The sequence below is a fragment of the Pogona vitticeps genome, chromosome 6 (genome assembly GCF_051106095.1).
Source record: "Pogona vitticeps strain Pit_001003342236 chromosome 6, PviZW2.1, whole genome shotgun sequence".
Taxonomy (NCBI): Eukaryota; Metazoa; Chordata; class Lepidosauria; order Squamata; family Agamidae; genus Pogona; species Pogona vitticeps.
In genome coordinates this window covers 112,876,378-112,892,654 of record NC_135788.1, presented here as the reverse complement: position 1 = coordinate 112,892,654, position 16,277 = coordinate 112,876,378, and the positions used below count along the sequence as shown (strand labels likewise).

Here is a 16,277-nt window from a genome sequence, read left to right as displayed (position 1 = left end):
GCAAGTGGCCATACTTAAGGCTGTAGGGACAATTCTGCCTGGCCACATTCAGTTCACGTCAGTTCCCCCTTTGGAACAGGTCATCAACGAGTGCCCAGCCCCACCTCCCCCGGCAGGCATCCACTCAGAGGCAGCACCCCTGTTTCGCCAAAGTAACAGTTGGTGCCCATCTCCAATCTGCACGACTCACAAGTCCTCAGGTACGGGTGTCTGCTTGAAGAACTGGATTTTTTTTTCCACTAAAGGTCACATTAATTGTTTGATTCTTAGCAGTCTAATAAAGTTGTCATATTCTTCTATTTTCGATTGTGTAGTGATTACATGGCTTCCTTTTGATTTCTTGAAATATTGTTGGAATTTTCATTTCATTATTTTTATTTATTTGATTTACTGTATCTATCTTCTATCTAACCAGTAAACAAATGGCAAAACAATAAACAAAACATTGAACCATGAAACATAAATACTTGTTTAAAACTAAATACAGCATAATCCATCATAATAAAATAAAGCAACATGAAAACATTTAAGCCTTTTAAATGACGATATTATGATTATAAAGGGTTTTGTGGGTGAGTTGGAATAAAATGCCACAAAACATGTAACATAGAAGTTACAAACATGTTACATATCAGAGAGGTAAATTCTTTCATTTGGGGATACATTGATCCTTATTCTCGTTTGATCTGCTAAGCACTTCATTCATTGTTCTTCATCTGAAAGGGAAAAAAAAAGCAGTCTACATATTTCCAGGGGACAGAACTATTATCTGTATTCAGCTAACTTCCCATTATTACCTTTTTCTGAGTTTAAATAACATATTGCTCAATGCAAGTAACATTTGCCTTTCAAATTGTTGGCTAGAGAGCAATCTTGATATAAATTTCAAGAGATGGGAGGAGGGGCCTCCATCACAGACCAACATGTTTGCTTGTTTGTTTGCATGCGAGCGCGCTGAAGCCTCTATTATCTCAGGCCTCCAGGAGGTGCTCACTCTTCTTCCTTAGTTGCTGCCACCAGGTATTGCAGTTTCAATACCAATTATTCCATGAGACATGTGTTACTTTGAAACTTAAACTTGTTTATTTGATCAGTAATATGTAATAGGTAATAGGTAAATCACAAGTTGCTAATCAATCTCTTTCACTCACTGAACTCACCGACACACAGAACCCTACTCTCACCGACTTACTGGCTCACTGACTCACAGACTCACATATCCCTTTTCTCATACTCCATACACCCCCCTTTATATCCCAGCCCCTCCCCCTTTTGCACCACCTTCCATTCCCTCATTGGCTCCTTTTCCACTGCTCAGCTGTGACGGACAGGTGAGGGCAGGGCTGAACGCTACATACCTCCCCCCCTTAACAAGTTGTTTCATGGGGGAAAGCTATAGTGCTTTACCCTCGTGAACAACGAGGAGCTTGACAATATTACATCATCCCAACATTACACTGAAACTTACCACAACTTTTCCCTCAGAAAAGTTTGGTTTTCTAATATGGGAAATAAAATCAGCGGCCTCTCCCGCCTCTTGCAAATTCCTGGGTTTCTTGTCTCTGACTAGATACCTCGGTTCTCCAGGTAGGAGTGAATAAAACTGCTCAAGTTCAATGATGTTTTTAAGATCCTGTACTGTCTTAACTTCCTCCTGTTGGAGCCATTTGTCCAGATATCTGGTCACATTTGCCCCTAACTGAGAGTAAGACTCTTCAGGTTTCTTTGTCAGAGCCCTGAACTTCTGTCTCAGATGCTCAGCATTGATGCCATATCGAGCAAAAACTAAAATGGAGACCTCCAGGGGGGAGGACTCTATGGAATTCAGAAAGTGGAAATTGGAGCAAGCTCAAGCACACGAATTCAGGTTGAAACAAATGGAGATAGAACTAGAGAAAGAGAGAATGGCATTTGAGATTAGAAGGCTGGAGCTGGCAGCTCAAGCTAATAACAACAACGATGGCCGGACTAATTCGGAGGAGAGACAGCTGCCCAAGGCAGACCTTAAAAGATTCCCAGTATTTAGAAAGGGGGATGACCATGAATCTTTTATGATTATGTTTGAGCGAGCGTGTGAGGATTCCCTCATTGGCTCCTTTTCCACTGCTCAGCTGTGACAGACAGGTGAGGGCAGGGCTGAACGCTACAACCACATCCAACTCTAAGGACAGGCTAGGAAATGGGGGATCCGAGGATAGAGGAAGGGGCAAGAAAGCCACCAGGAGGTGGTACCCATCCTCCAAGAGGGCCCAGCCCAGTGAAGGTGGAGGTGCTAGCTGCACTACTTCTTGATTACCCTGAGAAGGATTATGGTAGTAATTGGTGAAAAGTTTCCAGTTTGAATTCCGGATACCAATTATGGGCGACCAGTTTGCCTTTTGTGCCAACAATTTAAAGTTAATTCGACGTTTGGAATGGGTAGCGGGGCAAAAGATTGCAGAAGCAATGTGTGAAGGTAGGGTTCTCTGTGCCATTCAAAATTCTCTGTTAGGACTTTGAAGGTATCTTTTTTTACTTTGTGCCCCCATCTCTTTGTGTATGTGCAAATGTGTGTGCTTCTGTATCTGTGTAGTCATTGATTAATTTGATTTTTAAAATGTGCCTATTTCATGGTGCATTTATTTGGATAAATGTGGATATTTTGGTGGTTGTCTTTGTGGCGATTTTTCCTTCTGCTATACAGTTGCCTGCTTTTGAAGTGAATGGAATCCCTGTTGCATGCTTTGCATTAGCTTTCCTTGGAGCTTTTTGTTAAGGGTGTTTTTTTTTTTTTTTGGAGTTTGAATTGATTCTCTGTTGCCTGCCCCACTCTTGTTATTTTGTTGTAGCTTTACAGATCCTTTAGAGATTTTAGATTGATTCTGCCTAGAACCTGCCATTTTTAGTACTTTTAAAGAGTTGTTCAGGCTTTTGGGTTGACTCTCTTTTGCCCGGCTTGCCCCTGGTTTATAGAATTATTTAAGGAAAAATGAAATGAAATGACCAAAAACAGTAGGACTGCTTTGTGTTTCAAAAAATCATTGGTGTGTAAAAGACATGAAAACAAAAGAGGAGCCCATGAAAGAAACCAAACTGAGGCAAAAATTAATGTTCTTTCTAATGATATTTTTATGGTTACAGAAGGTGCTAAAATGAATCAAGTAAATCCTTGTGAACTGAGGTTACACAACTGTATATCCCCTAACCATTTGCACTTTTTTTACCTGAGTATATCATATTTAGATAGATTGCACAATTCAGTTGCCATAATAGATCACTGTAGCTACTACACATGTTTGGTAGCCATTTCTAGCCATGATGGCACTTTTTTCTTCTTATGCTTTACTTCTAGTGAAAACTTTGTTCTACCTGGAAACAATCCTATCTCCTTACCAAATGCTTTCTTTTGTTCAGTTCAGGCTTCAGGATTATAATATACAATTTGGGGAGGAAGAGACAACCTAGTAATCCAGCACCAGACGCCAAGATGGAGAAGCTCTCCACAGCCACCATATATTTCCCTTTGGTGCTCAAGTAGGTGGGCACAAACGATATCCAGACACTGCAGAAAACTAACATGCTGAAAGTGATCAACTTGGCTTCATTGAAAGTATCAGGCAACTTCCTGGCAGAGAAAGCCAACATGAAGCTGATGACAGCCAAAAGGCCCATGTAGCCCAGGACAATGTAGAACATGAAAGGTGAGCCATCGTTGCATTCAACAAGGATTTCATCTATCTGGGAGTGTATGTCCAACTCCAGAAAGGGATGAGCCATTGCTAACCATACACCGCAGATGCCCACTTGAAGGAAAGAAGAGGGAACGATGACTAAGACAGCAGGTCTCTTCCCAATCCAACTCCTTGCTCTATTCCCTGGCTTGGTGGCCATGAAGGCCAACACCACTGTGATGGTTTTGGCCAAGATGCAAGCGACAGCAAGGGTGAAAATGATGCCAAACACCGTTTGTCTCAGAAGGCAAGTTACTTTCCCCGGCCACCCAATGAAGAGGAGGGGGCAGAGAAAACAGATGAGAAGAGAAGAGAGCAGAGTACAGGTGATGCTCCAGTTATTCGCTTTGACAATGGGAGTATCACGGTGCCGAATGAACGTACGCATCACCATAGCTGTGCCCGTGGAAAGGAAAAGAGATGCAACAGCGAGAGCTGCTCCCAAGGGCTCCCCATAGGATAAGTAGATCAACTTTTTAGGAAGACATTGGTTGTGATTTTCATTGGGATACTTATCTTCTGGGCACTCCTGGCATTGCTCAGCATCTGAAAGTGAGAAGAAAAGTATTCGAAATCCTGCAGTAAAGAAATCTGTTGTGTGTATTGAGCTGATATCCTGCCATTTCTTTGCTACAAAAATTCATCATTATGCAGATACAGGCGTCTTCATTTTTAATGTTCCCTGCTTCCAAAGTCCACTCTTTGTGTCGATGTATGAAGTCTCTCTTTTGTGTGCACAGAAAAATGATTGTTCTTTGTCCGTAAGTCGTGTATGACTCTTCATGACCCCATGGGCCGGAACACGCCAGGCCCTCCTATCTTCCACTGCCTCCCACAGCTGGATCAAATTCATATTGGTAGCTTTGATGACACTGTCTAACCATCTCGTGCTTTGTTGTCCCCTTCTACTCTTGCCTTCAAACTTTCCCAACATCATGGTCTTTTCCAGAGAAGAAAAATGATAGGAACTAATATAAATTGGGATGTTAATTACTCGGCTATGTAATTCACTTACCACTCTGGATTGAAATCCTCCCTGTGGAGCACTGAACACAATCATAGCAACACACTTGCTTCTCTGGCTGGACGAACATGCTCTGTCCAGGATGGCAACTCTCAACACAGGTGGATCTGGGTGGCATCTAATGATAATCATAAGGAAAGGCATTTTGAATGTAAATGCTTGGGGATGATAAAGCTTCAACAGTGTTCCTCAGCTTTCAAGAAAGGAGATATGCCAGTACTTACTGTCATGACAATGGTAATATACAGTGCCCTATATCTAATTAATGAGTTGGAGGGAGGGAGGGAGGGAGGAAGGATTTGGAAACTGTTCAAATTGGAATTGCATTTTATTGCTTTTCTTCTCAAATTACCGGTACTGCAGCAACCTAAGGTTTTATTGAGATAATTTGTTGACTAATGCAATGACAGCTTGGAGAGCCGTTACTCTTGTTGTTATGAGTAAGGAATGTGTAACGCTGGGAGCAGTAACAGGCCAGTTCAGACCACGACCAATTCCTAGTAGCCCTTTCCCTCTGCTAGGACTCCTTTCCCCACCTTCCATCATGCAGCAAAAAGTTCCTGGTTGCATTTGGCTCTCTGCTCTTTCGAAGATGTTACTGAATTCCAGGACAGGCAGCAGAAAATTAATTATATTGAAACATTTTTCCTCTCCCCCCCCCCAAGTGGGTTACAGAGAACGTCAAACAGAATTTTAAATGAAGTGGTTCAAAACCACAACATATTAAAAATAAATCATTAAAATTATAGTGTCAAACTGTACAAGCCAAGACCTTCAATCTCAAAGACCCTAAGAAATAAGCATAAAGTGACCGGGTGCCAAAATGATGTTAATATTACCACCAACCCACAGTTGGGGTGCTACAACTGAAAACACATGTCTCCACATACTGCATGGTTGGAGGGAAATGAAGGAGGGTCTCTCCACGAGATCTTAGTAATTGGGGAGGTTTAAACAGAGAGAAAGAGAGAGGGGGAGAGAGAGAGAGAGGGAGAGAGAGAGATGTTCCTTCAAATACCATTCCTTCACAAGCCATTTAGGGCTTTGTAGGACATTGTCATCACTCAGCACTCAGTAAAACTTTTCTCTCTCTCAGTATTAACTCTAAAAGTCTATTTTCATGTCAGTGAGGAAATAGAGTCTACATATGTTGAAATTTATTAGAAAAAGCCTGTCCTGTCAAAATTGAGTGTATGTGCCCAAAAGTTTGTGAGTCTTGGAAGAAATTCTTGTGATTTTGAAATAGAGGAAGAATATACAGTCGTGCCCCGCTGGACGATTACCCCACTCTATGAAGAATCCGCTTAACGTTGAAGATTTTGTGATCGCAAAACAATGTTTAGATGGCGGGATTTCACTTCACGTTGATCGGTTCCCTGCTTCGGGAACCGATTTTTCGCTTTACGACAATCAGCAAATAGCTGACCGTCGGATTTCAAAATGGCCGACGGGTGTAGAAAATGGCCCCCCGCTGTTTTCAGGACTGTTTTTTCACTAGACAGGCACAAAAATTGGCCGCCGTATGGAGGATCTTCGCTGGACGAGCAGGTATTTAGCCCATTGGAACACATCGAACGCTTTTCAATGCGTTTCAATGGGTTTTTTTTATTTTGTTTGATGACGATTTGGCTCTACAGCGATTTCACAGGAACGAATTAAAGTCAAGCGAGGCACCACTGTATTTACATATTATTCTTATTTTAATCTTCATCATTAAATCCTACCATTACCTTCCTACATCTTACCTATGGTCCCTCAAACAAATCAGATTTTAATAGTTTGAACCAAACACTGAACCTGGAATTGGAAAAGAATAGGATTTGTTTTCAACTCGAAAGAAAAGAACAAGATCAAGATATTTCTTTAATGCAGAAGAAGCAAATAAGAAAGAAAGAAAAAAATATTTGGCCAACTTTAAATCTGACAGCTTTATTTCAGAGCAAATTTCCACTGATTACTCTTTTCATTATTTATATTTAAAATATTTTAGCTCCCCTTTCTTCTTCAAAAGGACACAATGGGCCTTGCACCATTAAAAGGCAATATTTAAAAGCTAAAAATAGTAAGTATGGAAATATTTTTAAAGAATCAAAAAAAGTTTAAAGAAATAAAAAAGGTAAACAAAGTCAACTCCAAAAAGAGATTCAACAGTTCTCTTCCCGATGTGCTCCAGGTCTGAAAAAGATTCATGAGGAAATTTGTCTCCACCAAAACTCATACTTCTATCATTTGCTGATTAAATATAAATATATACTCATGAAGGATGAAGGAAATATTGATAGACACACCCACCTGATTAAACACCTGATTCCATACAATGGTGCTTCCATTAATAATGAATTCTTTGTCTGCAGGTGCCTGGGGGTCCATTTGTCCAACCTGGACTTTGTGGAAGGAATCATTGGGTGATATGTAAAAATTGATGATATCAAAACCAGCAACCAGTTCCCCTTTCTCATCCAGGAATATTTCTTCCCCAGCGTTATTGTTAAAGCGGAGAGTTTTCAAAACAGAGTGAAGCTGGATTGGAGAAAAAAAATTATTCAGTTATTCCTATACCCAACATACGCTCTGGATACTGTTTTCAACATGTATCCTGCTCCTTCTCCTCCTTGTCTGAAGGCTAGTGAGAGAAAATAGGTTCCTTCTCAAACACGGGGAAATGTTCCAGCCAAAACACAAGGGAATGTGTTCTGAAATAGTGAGAAAGGCTCCCTTTATCTTCTGTGGCAGGCAGAATATATCATAGAATCATAGAAAAGTGAAGTTGGAAGGGGTCTACAAGGCCATCAAGTCCAACTCACTGTTTGATGCAGGAATATGATCAAAGCATATCTGCCAGGTGATTATGTAAGTTTTTTTTCTTGAATGCCTCCAGTTTTGGAGGACTCACCAACTCCCGAGGTAACTAGTTCCACTGTAGTACTGCTCTAACAGTTAGGAAGATTTTCTGTTATTCGACCAAAATCTGGCTTTCCTTTTACTTCAGCCCATTGTTTCATGTCCTGTACTCTGGGGTGATTGAGAACAGATCTTGCCCCTCTTCTCTAACACAGCCTTTCAAGTATTTGAAAAGTGCTGTTATTTCACCCCTCAGTCTTCTTTTCTCAAGGCTAAACATGACCAGTTCTTTCAGCCTTTCCTCATAAGGCTTGATTTTCAATCCCCTGATCATCCTTGTCGCCCTTCTTTGAACTTGTTAGCATCCTTTTTGAAGTGTGGTGTCCAAAACGGGACACAATACTCAAGGTGAAGCTGAATAGACGGGGACTAGCACCTCACAGGATTTGGAAACTATACTTCAATAATGCAACCTAAAATAGCATTTGCTTTTTTTCTTGCCACAGCTCACTATTGGCTCATATTCAGTTTGTGATCTATGACAATTCCAAGATCCTTCTCGCTCGTAGTTTTGCTGAGCCATGTATCCCCCATCTTGTAACAGTGCAATTGGTTTCTTTTTCTGAGCTGCAGGACTTTGCACTTATGCCTGTTGAATTTCATTCTGTTCCTTTCAGCCCAGTGCTCCATCCTATCAAGGTCATTTTAAATTTTATTTCTGTCCTCCAGGGTATTAGCTCTTCTGCCCCATTTGGTATCATCTGCAAATTTGACAAACATTCCCTGCACTTCCTCATCCAAGTCATTAATAAAAATATTGAAGAGCACTGGACCCAGGACTGAGCCTTGGGACTGACCTCCTCCCGATTAGAGAAGGACCCATTAATCATCACACTCTGTGTAAGATTCTGTAGCCAATGGTTTAACCGCCTGCCCACATGGAGTTAGCCTGCTAATCAGGAGATCATGGGGCACTTGGTCAAAAGCTTTGCTGAACTCAAGTTATACTGTGTCTGCAGCATTCCCTGTGTCTATCAGGGAGGTGACCTGATAAAAAATGAGATCATATTAGTTTGGCATTATTTGTTCTTGATGGCCATAAACTTTGATTCATGCCTGATGAATGAAATGGGCAAAGACTGGCTTCCCTCGGCATGATAGAAAAGCAGAGAAATAAAGCAGAAAGAAATAAGAAAGCAGTGTGCTGCTTATACACTACGCACCCCCCCCCCCGAATTAAAGCATTCTCTAGGCGGTTTACAATTTAATTATGCAGGCTATACATATGCCACCCCCAGGGAACTGGGTACGCATTTCACCATTTTGGCTGCAGTACAGCAGTTGATCCGCTGCGCCACGAGGCTCCAAAGAATGGAATGAGTTGGGAATAGATTTACACTGGGGATCTCCTCTTTTTCACTGTTCATCAGTGAGCAGTGATAGCACTCAGTGTCCATCTCTGGCTTCCTCTCTCGCATCATTCCAAAAATTTCCCTGCTTCCCCAAAAAATAAGACCTAACCTGAAAAAAAGCTCTAGTAGGATTTTTCAAGATGCTCATCATATAAACCCTACCCCAAAAATAAGCCCCAGTTAAGTGAAAACCTGCCCTCCACCCTTGTGCAGCAACCAGAAGATGACATGACTGTGTTTGAATAAATGTAGATAGTTGTGCATGACAAAAATAAAACATCCCCTGAAAATAAGCCCTAATGGGTTTTTGGGAGCAAAAATTAATATAAGACCCTGTCTTATCTTCGGGGAAACACAGCAGGTGAGACCTGACTACTCTATTCTGCCTTTGATACTGGAGGGCCAAACAGTTTGGGCTTTGCCCTGTTGTGGGTTTGTTCTGGATTTGGCTTTTTGACCTGCCATGGATAAATGTTCGGAGGATCCTGTTGGTCTTCATCTCTCTTTCCTTTCTGTTTGGCTCTCAATGAATAGATGGCATCCAGGGCATGTGCTACAAAATAAACAGCATTGTAGACACCATAACTGTGGCCAGACATGCCCATTTCAAACAAAGATCCAGGAAGATTCGCAAACTTCTCTTGCCCGGTGCAGTTCTTTCCACCTGGAAACTGCAGACCATACTGTGGAAGTGAGCAGGCAAATACTGTGCACCAGAACTGATGAACGAAATAAATATCTGAATGAAATGGATTGATGTTCTCAAGAAAGTCCTCAAATCCTGGCACCATGTTGGTATGGAGGGAAAATGACAAGGTACCATTGAACGTCTTTGAGGCCAGTTTTATCCCCGCTGTTAATGCCGTATAATCCCACTGAGCGGTCGTGACCCACACCTTCCTTTGTGGCTTCATCTCACCAAATTCATATATGTCTAAAACTAACGTAACCCCTCTAGAGACTGTCTGTCTCCGTGCACAAGCATCACGTTGATTTCAGTCAGGAAGAATGCCAAAACAATGGGTCGCATTCTTCGTTCCTGTATTTCCCTAGGTAAATATGCAGAGACTATTGGGATCACTATTGTCTCAGCAATGCAAATACGGCTCTGCAAGAGCTTTGGTCTCAAGGTCTGAAGGAAGGTTTCTCCACTGTCATCCTCAGAAACAACGAGGCCGATCCAGTTCCATCCAAAGTGCACAAGGAGCAGAACAATCCCAGTATACTGGGGATCTTCACTGGGGATCATCTGGTAGAGAAAAGGGAACTGAATCTTGTCGCTCAGTCTCGGGTCAAAGGCACCATAGCTGATCTAACAGAAAAAGAACAATACATTTTAAAATAAGAATCTTATAGCTTAGTGGTTTCGAAACTGGCTGGGGAGCTAAAGGCTGAGAGTTTAATTGCCACTGTGCCTCCCTGGGAGGGTCTGCAGGATTCAGTGATCTATTGGGTCCCTTTCAACTCTGTAGTTCTAAGATGAGGGTGACGATATCTCTTCACTACAAAATCATCATGAGCAGATGTTTCTTGTTATATGCTGTCGAGATGCTTCCAGATGATGGGGATCTCAGCAGAATTTTCGAAGAAGGTGAATGGAATAATTTACCAGGACCACTGATTTTCCATGGGCAAACCAGGATTTACAAACATGTCTTGTAAAAATTTGTTTGACTGTCTATTAACTCCACTACACTGGTTTGTTGTTCTTATAAGGAACCAACTTATAGCGACTCTTATAGGACTTTCAAGGGGTATGCTGAAATAATAATAATAATTTGCCTCCAAGTCAATTCTGATTTATGGCAAACTTTTTCATTATTTCTAAGCAGAGAATAGTAAGAAGGGTTCCCTTCTTCTGGGAGCTCCCTGGGACTGTGCAGCTTGCCGAAAGATACACAGGAGACGAGTCCTATTCTCAGCAGGTATTGTGGAGAATCAAACTCCCAACCTCTGGCTCTGAAGCATGATACCTAAATCACCCAGCTGTCCAGCCAGGATGTTTACCACAGTTTCATTCCTGATTCCACTAAATATGAGTTAGCAACATTTCCTCTTGCATTTCTCTTCTGTTCTCTTAAACGTCATGATAAACTCAACTGAAGCTGCTGACTCAAGCCTGGTGAATCAATTCTAACCATAGTATAGAATGAATTTTAGAAGAAACTCAAAAAGGAACTCTTCAGTTGGCGGCATCTACTTAGCTCTAAAATCGTACCTGTGGTATACTGTAGACATTTAAAATGTGGGCCATCTGCATGGAGGTTCGGGAAGTGAGACCACCAACGACAGCCGGGGTTTTCTCTATCTTGCCACAGTTGTAATTGAGGGGGTTTCTTTTCCCCAGGAACAAAAGATCCAGAGTAGTCCAACAGACTCTCCAGGAATCAAAAGCATTGTCATAAATCTTGGAACCCAGTGTGGTATTTGGTAACAGTTCAGCATTCTTGTTGATCTCATGGAGAGCAAAAGCAAAGGCCAAGATGTGCTGGTAGTTTTTAGGCATCAGACTGCAAAGACATTTAAAACCCTTTTACAACTTGACTTCAAATATGTTACAGTTTCTATTGTGATTTGCTCATCTAAGTAAGTCGGAAATTCCCCAAACACCATTAAACCACTGACTATCTAGCAGTTCAATGAAGGAGTACTCCATTTTCTTGTCTCAAAAATGAGCATCTTGTCCCTGCCAGAAAGCTTCTTGAATGAGACATCCAGGGATTGAGACCAAATTGATTTTACTGAAGACCAGCTTTCATCTCAACCTTATGATTGTTCTATTTCTACAATGACAGAAGTGGGATATTTATTTGCAAGTACAGTACATTGTTTAAATTTAGGACCATATGGAAAAATAAAAGAATATCTGCTCTTTATTTTGTTATGTTACAAAGCATCTTTGGGTTCACTATGTATTTTTGAATAAAAAGAAAATGATAAAGATCTACTTACTAAGCAGTTCTGGAAAACTGTGGGCTTCTCACAAATGTCTCCATGATGAAGCCAGCAATTGTAATAGATACGAATTCACCAATGATAACGTCTTCTGAAGGATCATCTGAAGGCTTCTGGGTTTCTGTCCTCCATTCACACATGGTGGAGCTGAAACTGTGACAGGAGCACCTGTGCTGAAGGAGGAAGAGCAGCACCAACAAAACCAGTGGATGGCTTAGCAAATATTCAGCGAAGTCCATGTTGGGCCCCAGAGATTATCTCCTCCACTCCCCACCACAAACCTCTATCTGTTCTGGTGGAAGGCACAGAAAACCTGGGATTGACAGAGTGGCTCCACCTCAGAATTCTGAGGTACAAATAGTCCATGTTGTTTGGGAAGGAGCCTTTATAGAGTGAGGTAAATATTTTGAAGTGGAAACAGGGTGTTTTTGATCTTTTTTTAAAAAAAAGAAAAACCAACCTCATAGGCTTCTGTTTTTCCATGGGGATTTGATGAGCAGCATCACGAAACAGCAAATTTAATTGCTGGGAAGATAATCAAGACTCATAATATGTGTTGGTGTTTTTTGTATCTGACAGTAGAGCCTGCATTATTTTGGAGTTTGGAAAGTTTGTAAGAAACTGCAGAGGGAGAAAGGAGCCTCCCAACAATTAATTTGGAATTTCTGAATTCAACAAGACTTGTTCCAAGTGGAAGGAGGAGGCTGGGGCTGTGTTTTTGTAAGCTGACTTTGAATCCTGCTCAAGCTCCTAGACGACTACTTTCAGCTGAGTCGGGCCACTGGTTGATCAAGAGTAGCAAGAATGATTGGAGACCTCACAAAACACTCGCCCTCCGATGCAACCTGTGCTTTAAAGACAGAGTGAGAGAGAGAGAGAGAGAGAGAGAGAGAGAGAGGTTTTCTGCCAATTGAAGTTGGTGCATTCTGCTTAGCAAACCATGAATTTTGCTGCTGAACATTGTCCATTATTCTGTTCATGGTCAACGATCTGAACATTAAAAAGAGCCACTTCTGGTTGAACGGCCTAGATCATGGGTGTCAAACACGAGGCCCGCGGGCCAATTGCGGCCCGCCAGATGATAGTATCTTGCCCCCACTTTGATATGCAAGTTTAAGGAGCAGTAGCAGCAAAAAAAGTGGTGTGTGGGGGGAGATGTGCTGCTGATTTGGCTCCGGCAGCTCCCATCATGGCCACGGCCGCGGTGTTACCGCTGCCAGGCCCCCCAGCTGCCCAGGTCAAGTTACAGCACCGGAGCTGCCGTCAGCGAGGAAAGAAGTGAGCCCTGCCCGGAGGTGGGCGGAAGGTCATGGCAGAGCATCCGAGAGGCCTGCCCTCCCCTTCATGGGCAACAAGAGGGAAAGGGGCAACTCAGGGAGTTGGCGGGAGCCCCACGTGCAGAGATGCCGATGCTGTCCCAGCCCCCCCACAACAAGACTTGGCCCGGCACCAGCTGCTGCCCCGCCACCAGCCAAGTGCCATAGCCCGAGCCCCATTCCCCATTCCTCCTACCCGCCCTCCTCCTCCTCTCGCCCTCGACCCCACAACACACAGCTGCTGCCAGTGAGAGGCTCCGGCTTCCCCTCCCCCATCTTGCAAGGAGCCTCTAAGTCCCTCTGTGACTGTGTCCGGCTTTTGTATCTCCACCCCCACCCCCACCCCGTGGAGCCGAACAAGCCACTTCTCCCTGTTACTTCCTTGGTTGCAGCAGGGCTCTTGGTTATTTCAGAGGTAAGCCGGCTTGATTGTTTAGGGCTGTAGAACAGCCCCGGGCAATCAATCTGGCTTGTGAATAATTGCTTTCGCCGGAGCTGAATAAGGCAGGAAGGAAGTTGCGAGAGAGGAACCCAGTGGAAACGGAAATGAGAGGTGTGGAATGAGTGCGCTTGCTTGCTTGCTTTCCTCCACTGGAGGGGAGGCTGTTCCCAGATTCTGGGGGCAGCAGTTCAGAGCCAGGGAAATAGGGGCCAGTCCAGTCCCTCCTTCCTCCTAAAGCCAGGGAATAGGAGGCACTTTTATTCCCCCCCTTCCCCGACCCCACACACCCCTGACTCTGGGGCATGTAAAGAGTGTGTTTCCAGGTCCAGGAGCCAGAAGCATGTGCAGAGTTATCCCCCGTGCTTGTGGGAGCTGGAAATTCACACATAAACAAACAAGTGGATTTCTCTCAGCTTCAGAAATTGCAAAGGGTGGAGAAAATGGCTTTGTGTGTTTGTTGTGTGGTGTGTGTGTTTGTGTGTGTGTGTGTGTGTTTGTGTTTGTGTGTGTGTGTGTGTGTGTCTCCGAATCCATTTTCTCCACCCTTTGCATTTCTCAAGCAGAGAGAAATCCATGCCTTCTGTTTCCCCCCCCCCCCCCGGGTTTTATAGTGTTTCAAATCTGTCACACAACTTTTTAAGCTTTTTATTTCATTTTATTATGCTTTTATTAATATGATTTCTTAGTGTACTTTGTTTTAGTAGCTCTTATATTTTGTATGATCGTTGCTGATTACTTTGTTTTTTATGTTATTGTTTAATTCTGTTTTTGTAAACTGCCCAGAGTGGCCTTGGCAGCCAGATGGGCGGTATAAAAATAAAAAAATCAATAAATAAAACAAGGGGGATGGGTCTCCATTAAAGGAAGGAATCGATTGTCTCCATTGATTCTGGGAGCCCAGTAAGTGTATATGTAGATTTGTTTTGTTTTGTTTTAACAATTTTAAAAGCAAGAAAACACAGTGGCCAGTGGATTAGGAATGGGCTGCTGTTGAGTTGGCAACCCTAAAAGTGAATTGGAGGTTGCAGTGTTGACCCTAAGTTAGAATTTGTATGTTCTTCATTATGCATGCTATATGTTAATGTGGTTAAGAGGCAGGGCCGAAAGAGATGTTAAAAGCCGGAGCCTGAGAAGAGAGTCAGGCAGTCTGAGTCAGAATCTGAGTCTGGATTCATTGAGAGAAAGATAGTTGGAGGTCTGAGGAGTGATTAGTTAGAGTGTAACCTGTGATAATTAATATAGAAGGTTAAAATTGTTGATTGATCAATCTTGAAGAATGTGCTTATGAATTATTCCAGAAACCACCTGTAATTAATTAGCCTGTTTTGTTGAAAAGTCAGTACTGGATGGACCTTCATCTTCGCTAAGTAAAATAAGTTGGTAAAGACATCAACTGGTGACAGCGTATCAGAGGGCGTGCAGAGGGTACCTTGTGAATTCTGTGTTTGGGGGAACAAGCAGGGGGCCACGAGGGCAAACACCACAGAGGTCCTTCAAGGGCAGGCAGCTGTGCAAAACTCATATGATGCCCCCTCTCACCAATGCTAATTGGGCTCAGGTAGTTTGGACAAGTCTGTGATTAGCCTTACAATGTATATAAATGGCCACTGCTCCTCTTCGAATTCAGTCCCTGAAGCCAGAGGAACTGAGGCTTTCCCAGAAATCTCTGTGGGTCTTAGGATCACAAGGTCCCAGAGTCTTAACCTCTCTGCTTCCCAAAGTCACAAACAGAAACTAAGATTCAGCAACAATAACCAGAGAAGAAGAAAAAGATTTCACACTGGGACTATGGATGTTTTGATTATCGTTATTACAGTGTTGCCTCGCACAGCGAGGTTAATTCGTCCTGGATTAACCCTCGCTGTGTGAAACATCGCTGAGCGGTAAGAAAAAAGCCATTGGAATGCATTAAACTTAGTTTAATGCGTTCCAATCAGCTAATTTACTCACCATTCAGCAAAGTTTTTCAATGGCCGGCAGCCATTTTCGCACCCTCCCCTCGCTTAACGAGGGCGCGAAAATGCTGTGCACTGCCATTTCGGCTGTTCCGGCGGCCATTTTGTTGCCGCGGAACAGATGATCGGCGGGTCGCAAAGCGAAGGTTGGTAAGCGAACCGCTTACCGACCTTCGCTCTGCGATTTTCGCCCATTGGGGCAGTCGCTCTGCGATCACATTAGCGATCGAAAAAGCATCACCGTAGAGCGAATTCATCACTCTACGGTGCGCTCGTTCTGCGAGGCACCACTGTATTTCTTAGACTATATCACATAATTCCCCGTGTGTCAGGACTCCTGCCTAACACATGGACACCTTAATATGGCTCACTTGGGAGAAACGACTCAGATGGAAGGCCCTGGGGTTCAGCTAGGCCTAGCTCCACCCAAGCTTCCTGTTCCTACCGGAGAGCTTTCTTTTTGAGCAGAAAGCTCAGGTGGAGCTAGGCCTAGCTAAGCCTCAAGGCCTTCTAACTTAGGCCTTTCAATTAGGGACATGACATTTAGGAGTTGATAAGTAGTACACCCAAAATGGAGATTTATGTTAGTTGTAGTTCTGAGCCCTGCTGGCTCTAGTGGTCT

At 43.0% G+C, this 16,277-nt stretch overlaps 1 protein-coding gene and 1 long non-coding RNA gene across 2 annotated transcripts in view; both read right to left on the bottom strand.

Moving 5' to 3' along the window:
- LOC144583411 (uncharacterized) overlaps window positions 1–16,277 on the bottom strand; it is a 409,702-nt gene that overhangs the window by 177,656 nt on the left and 215,769 nt on the right. The window lies entirely within an intron of this gene.
- Window positions 2,758–5,738, bottom strand: LOC140708090 (vomeronasal type-2 receptor 26). The gene is made up of 2 exons (XM_073002993.2): window positions 4,726–5,738; window positions 2,758–4,256 (listed from the first exon to the last, which is right to left on the bottom strand). Exons 1-2 carry the CDS (start codon window positions 4,850–4,852, stop codon window positions 3,361–3,363), a joined length of 1,023 nt encoding a protein of 340 aa, XP_072859094.2. The 5' UTR covers window positions 4,853–5,738; the 3' UTR covers window positions 2,758–3,360.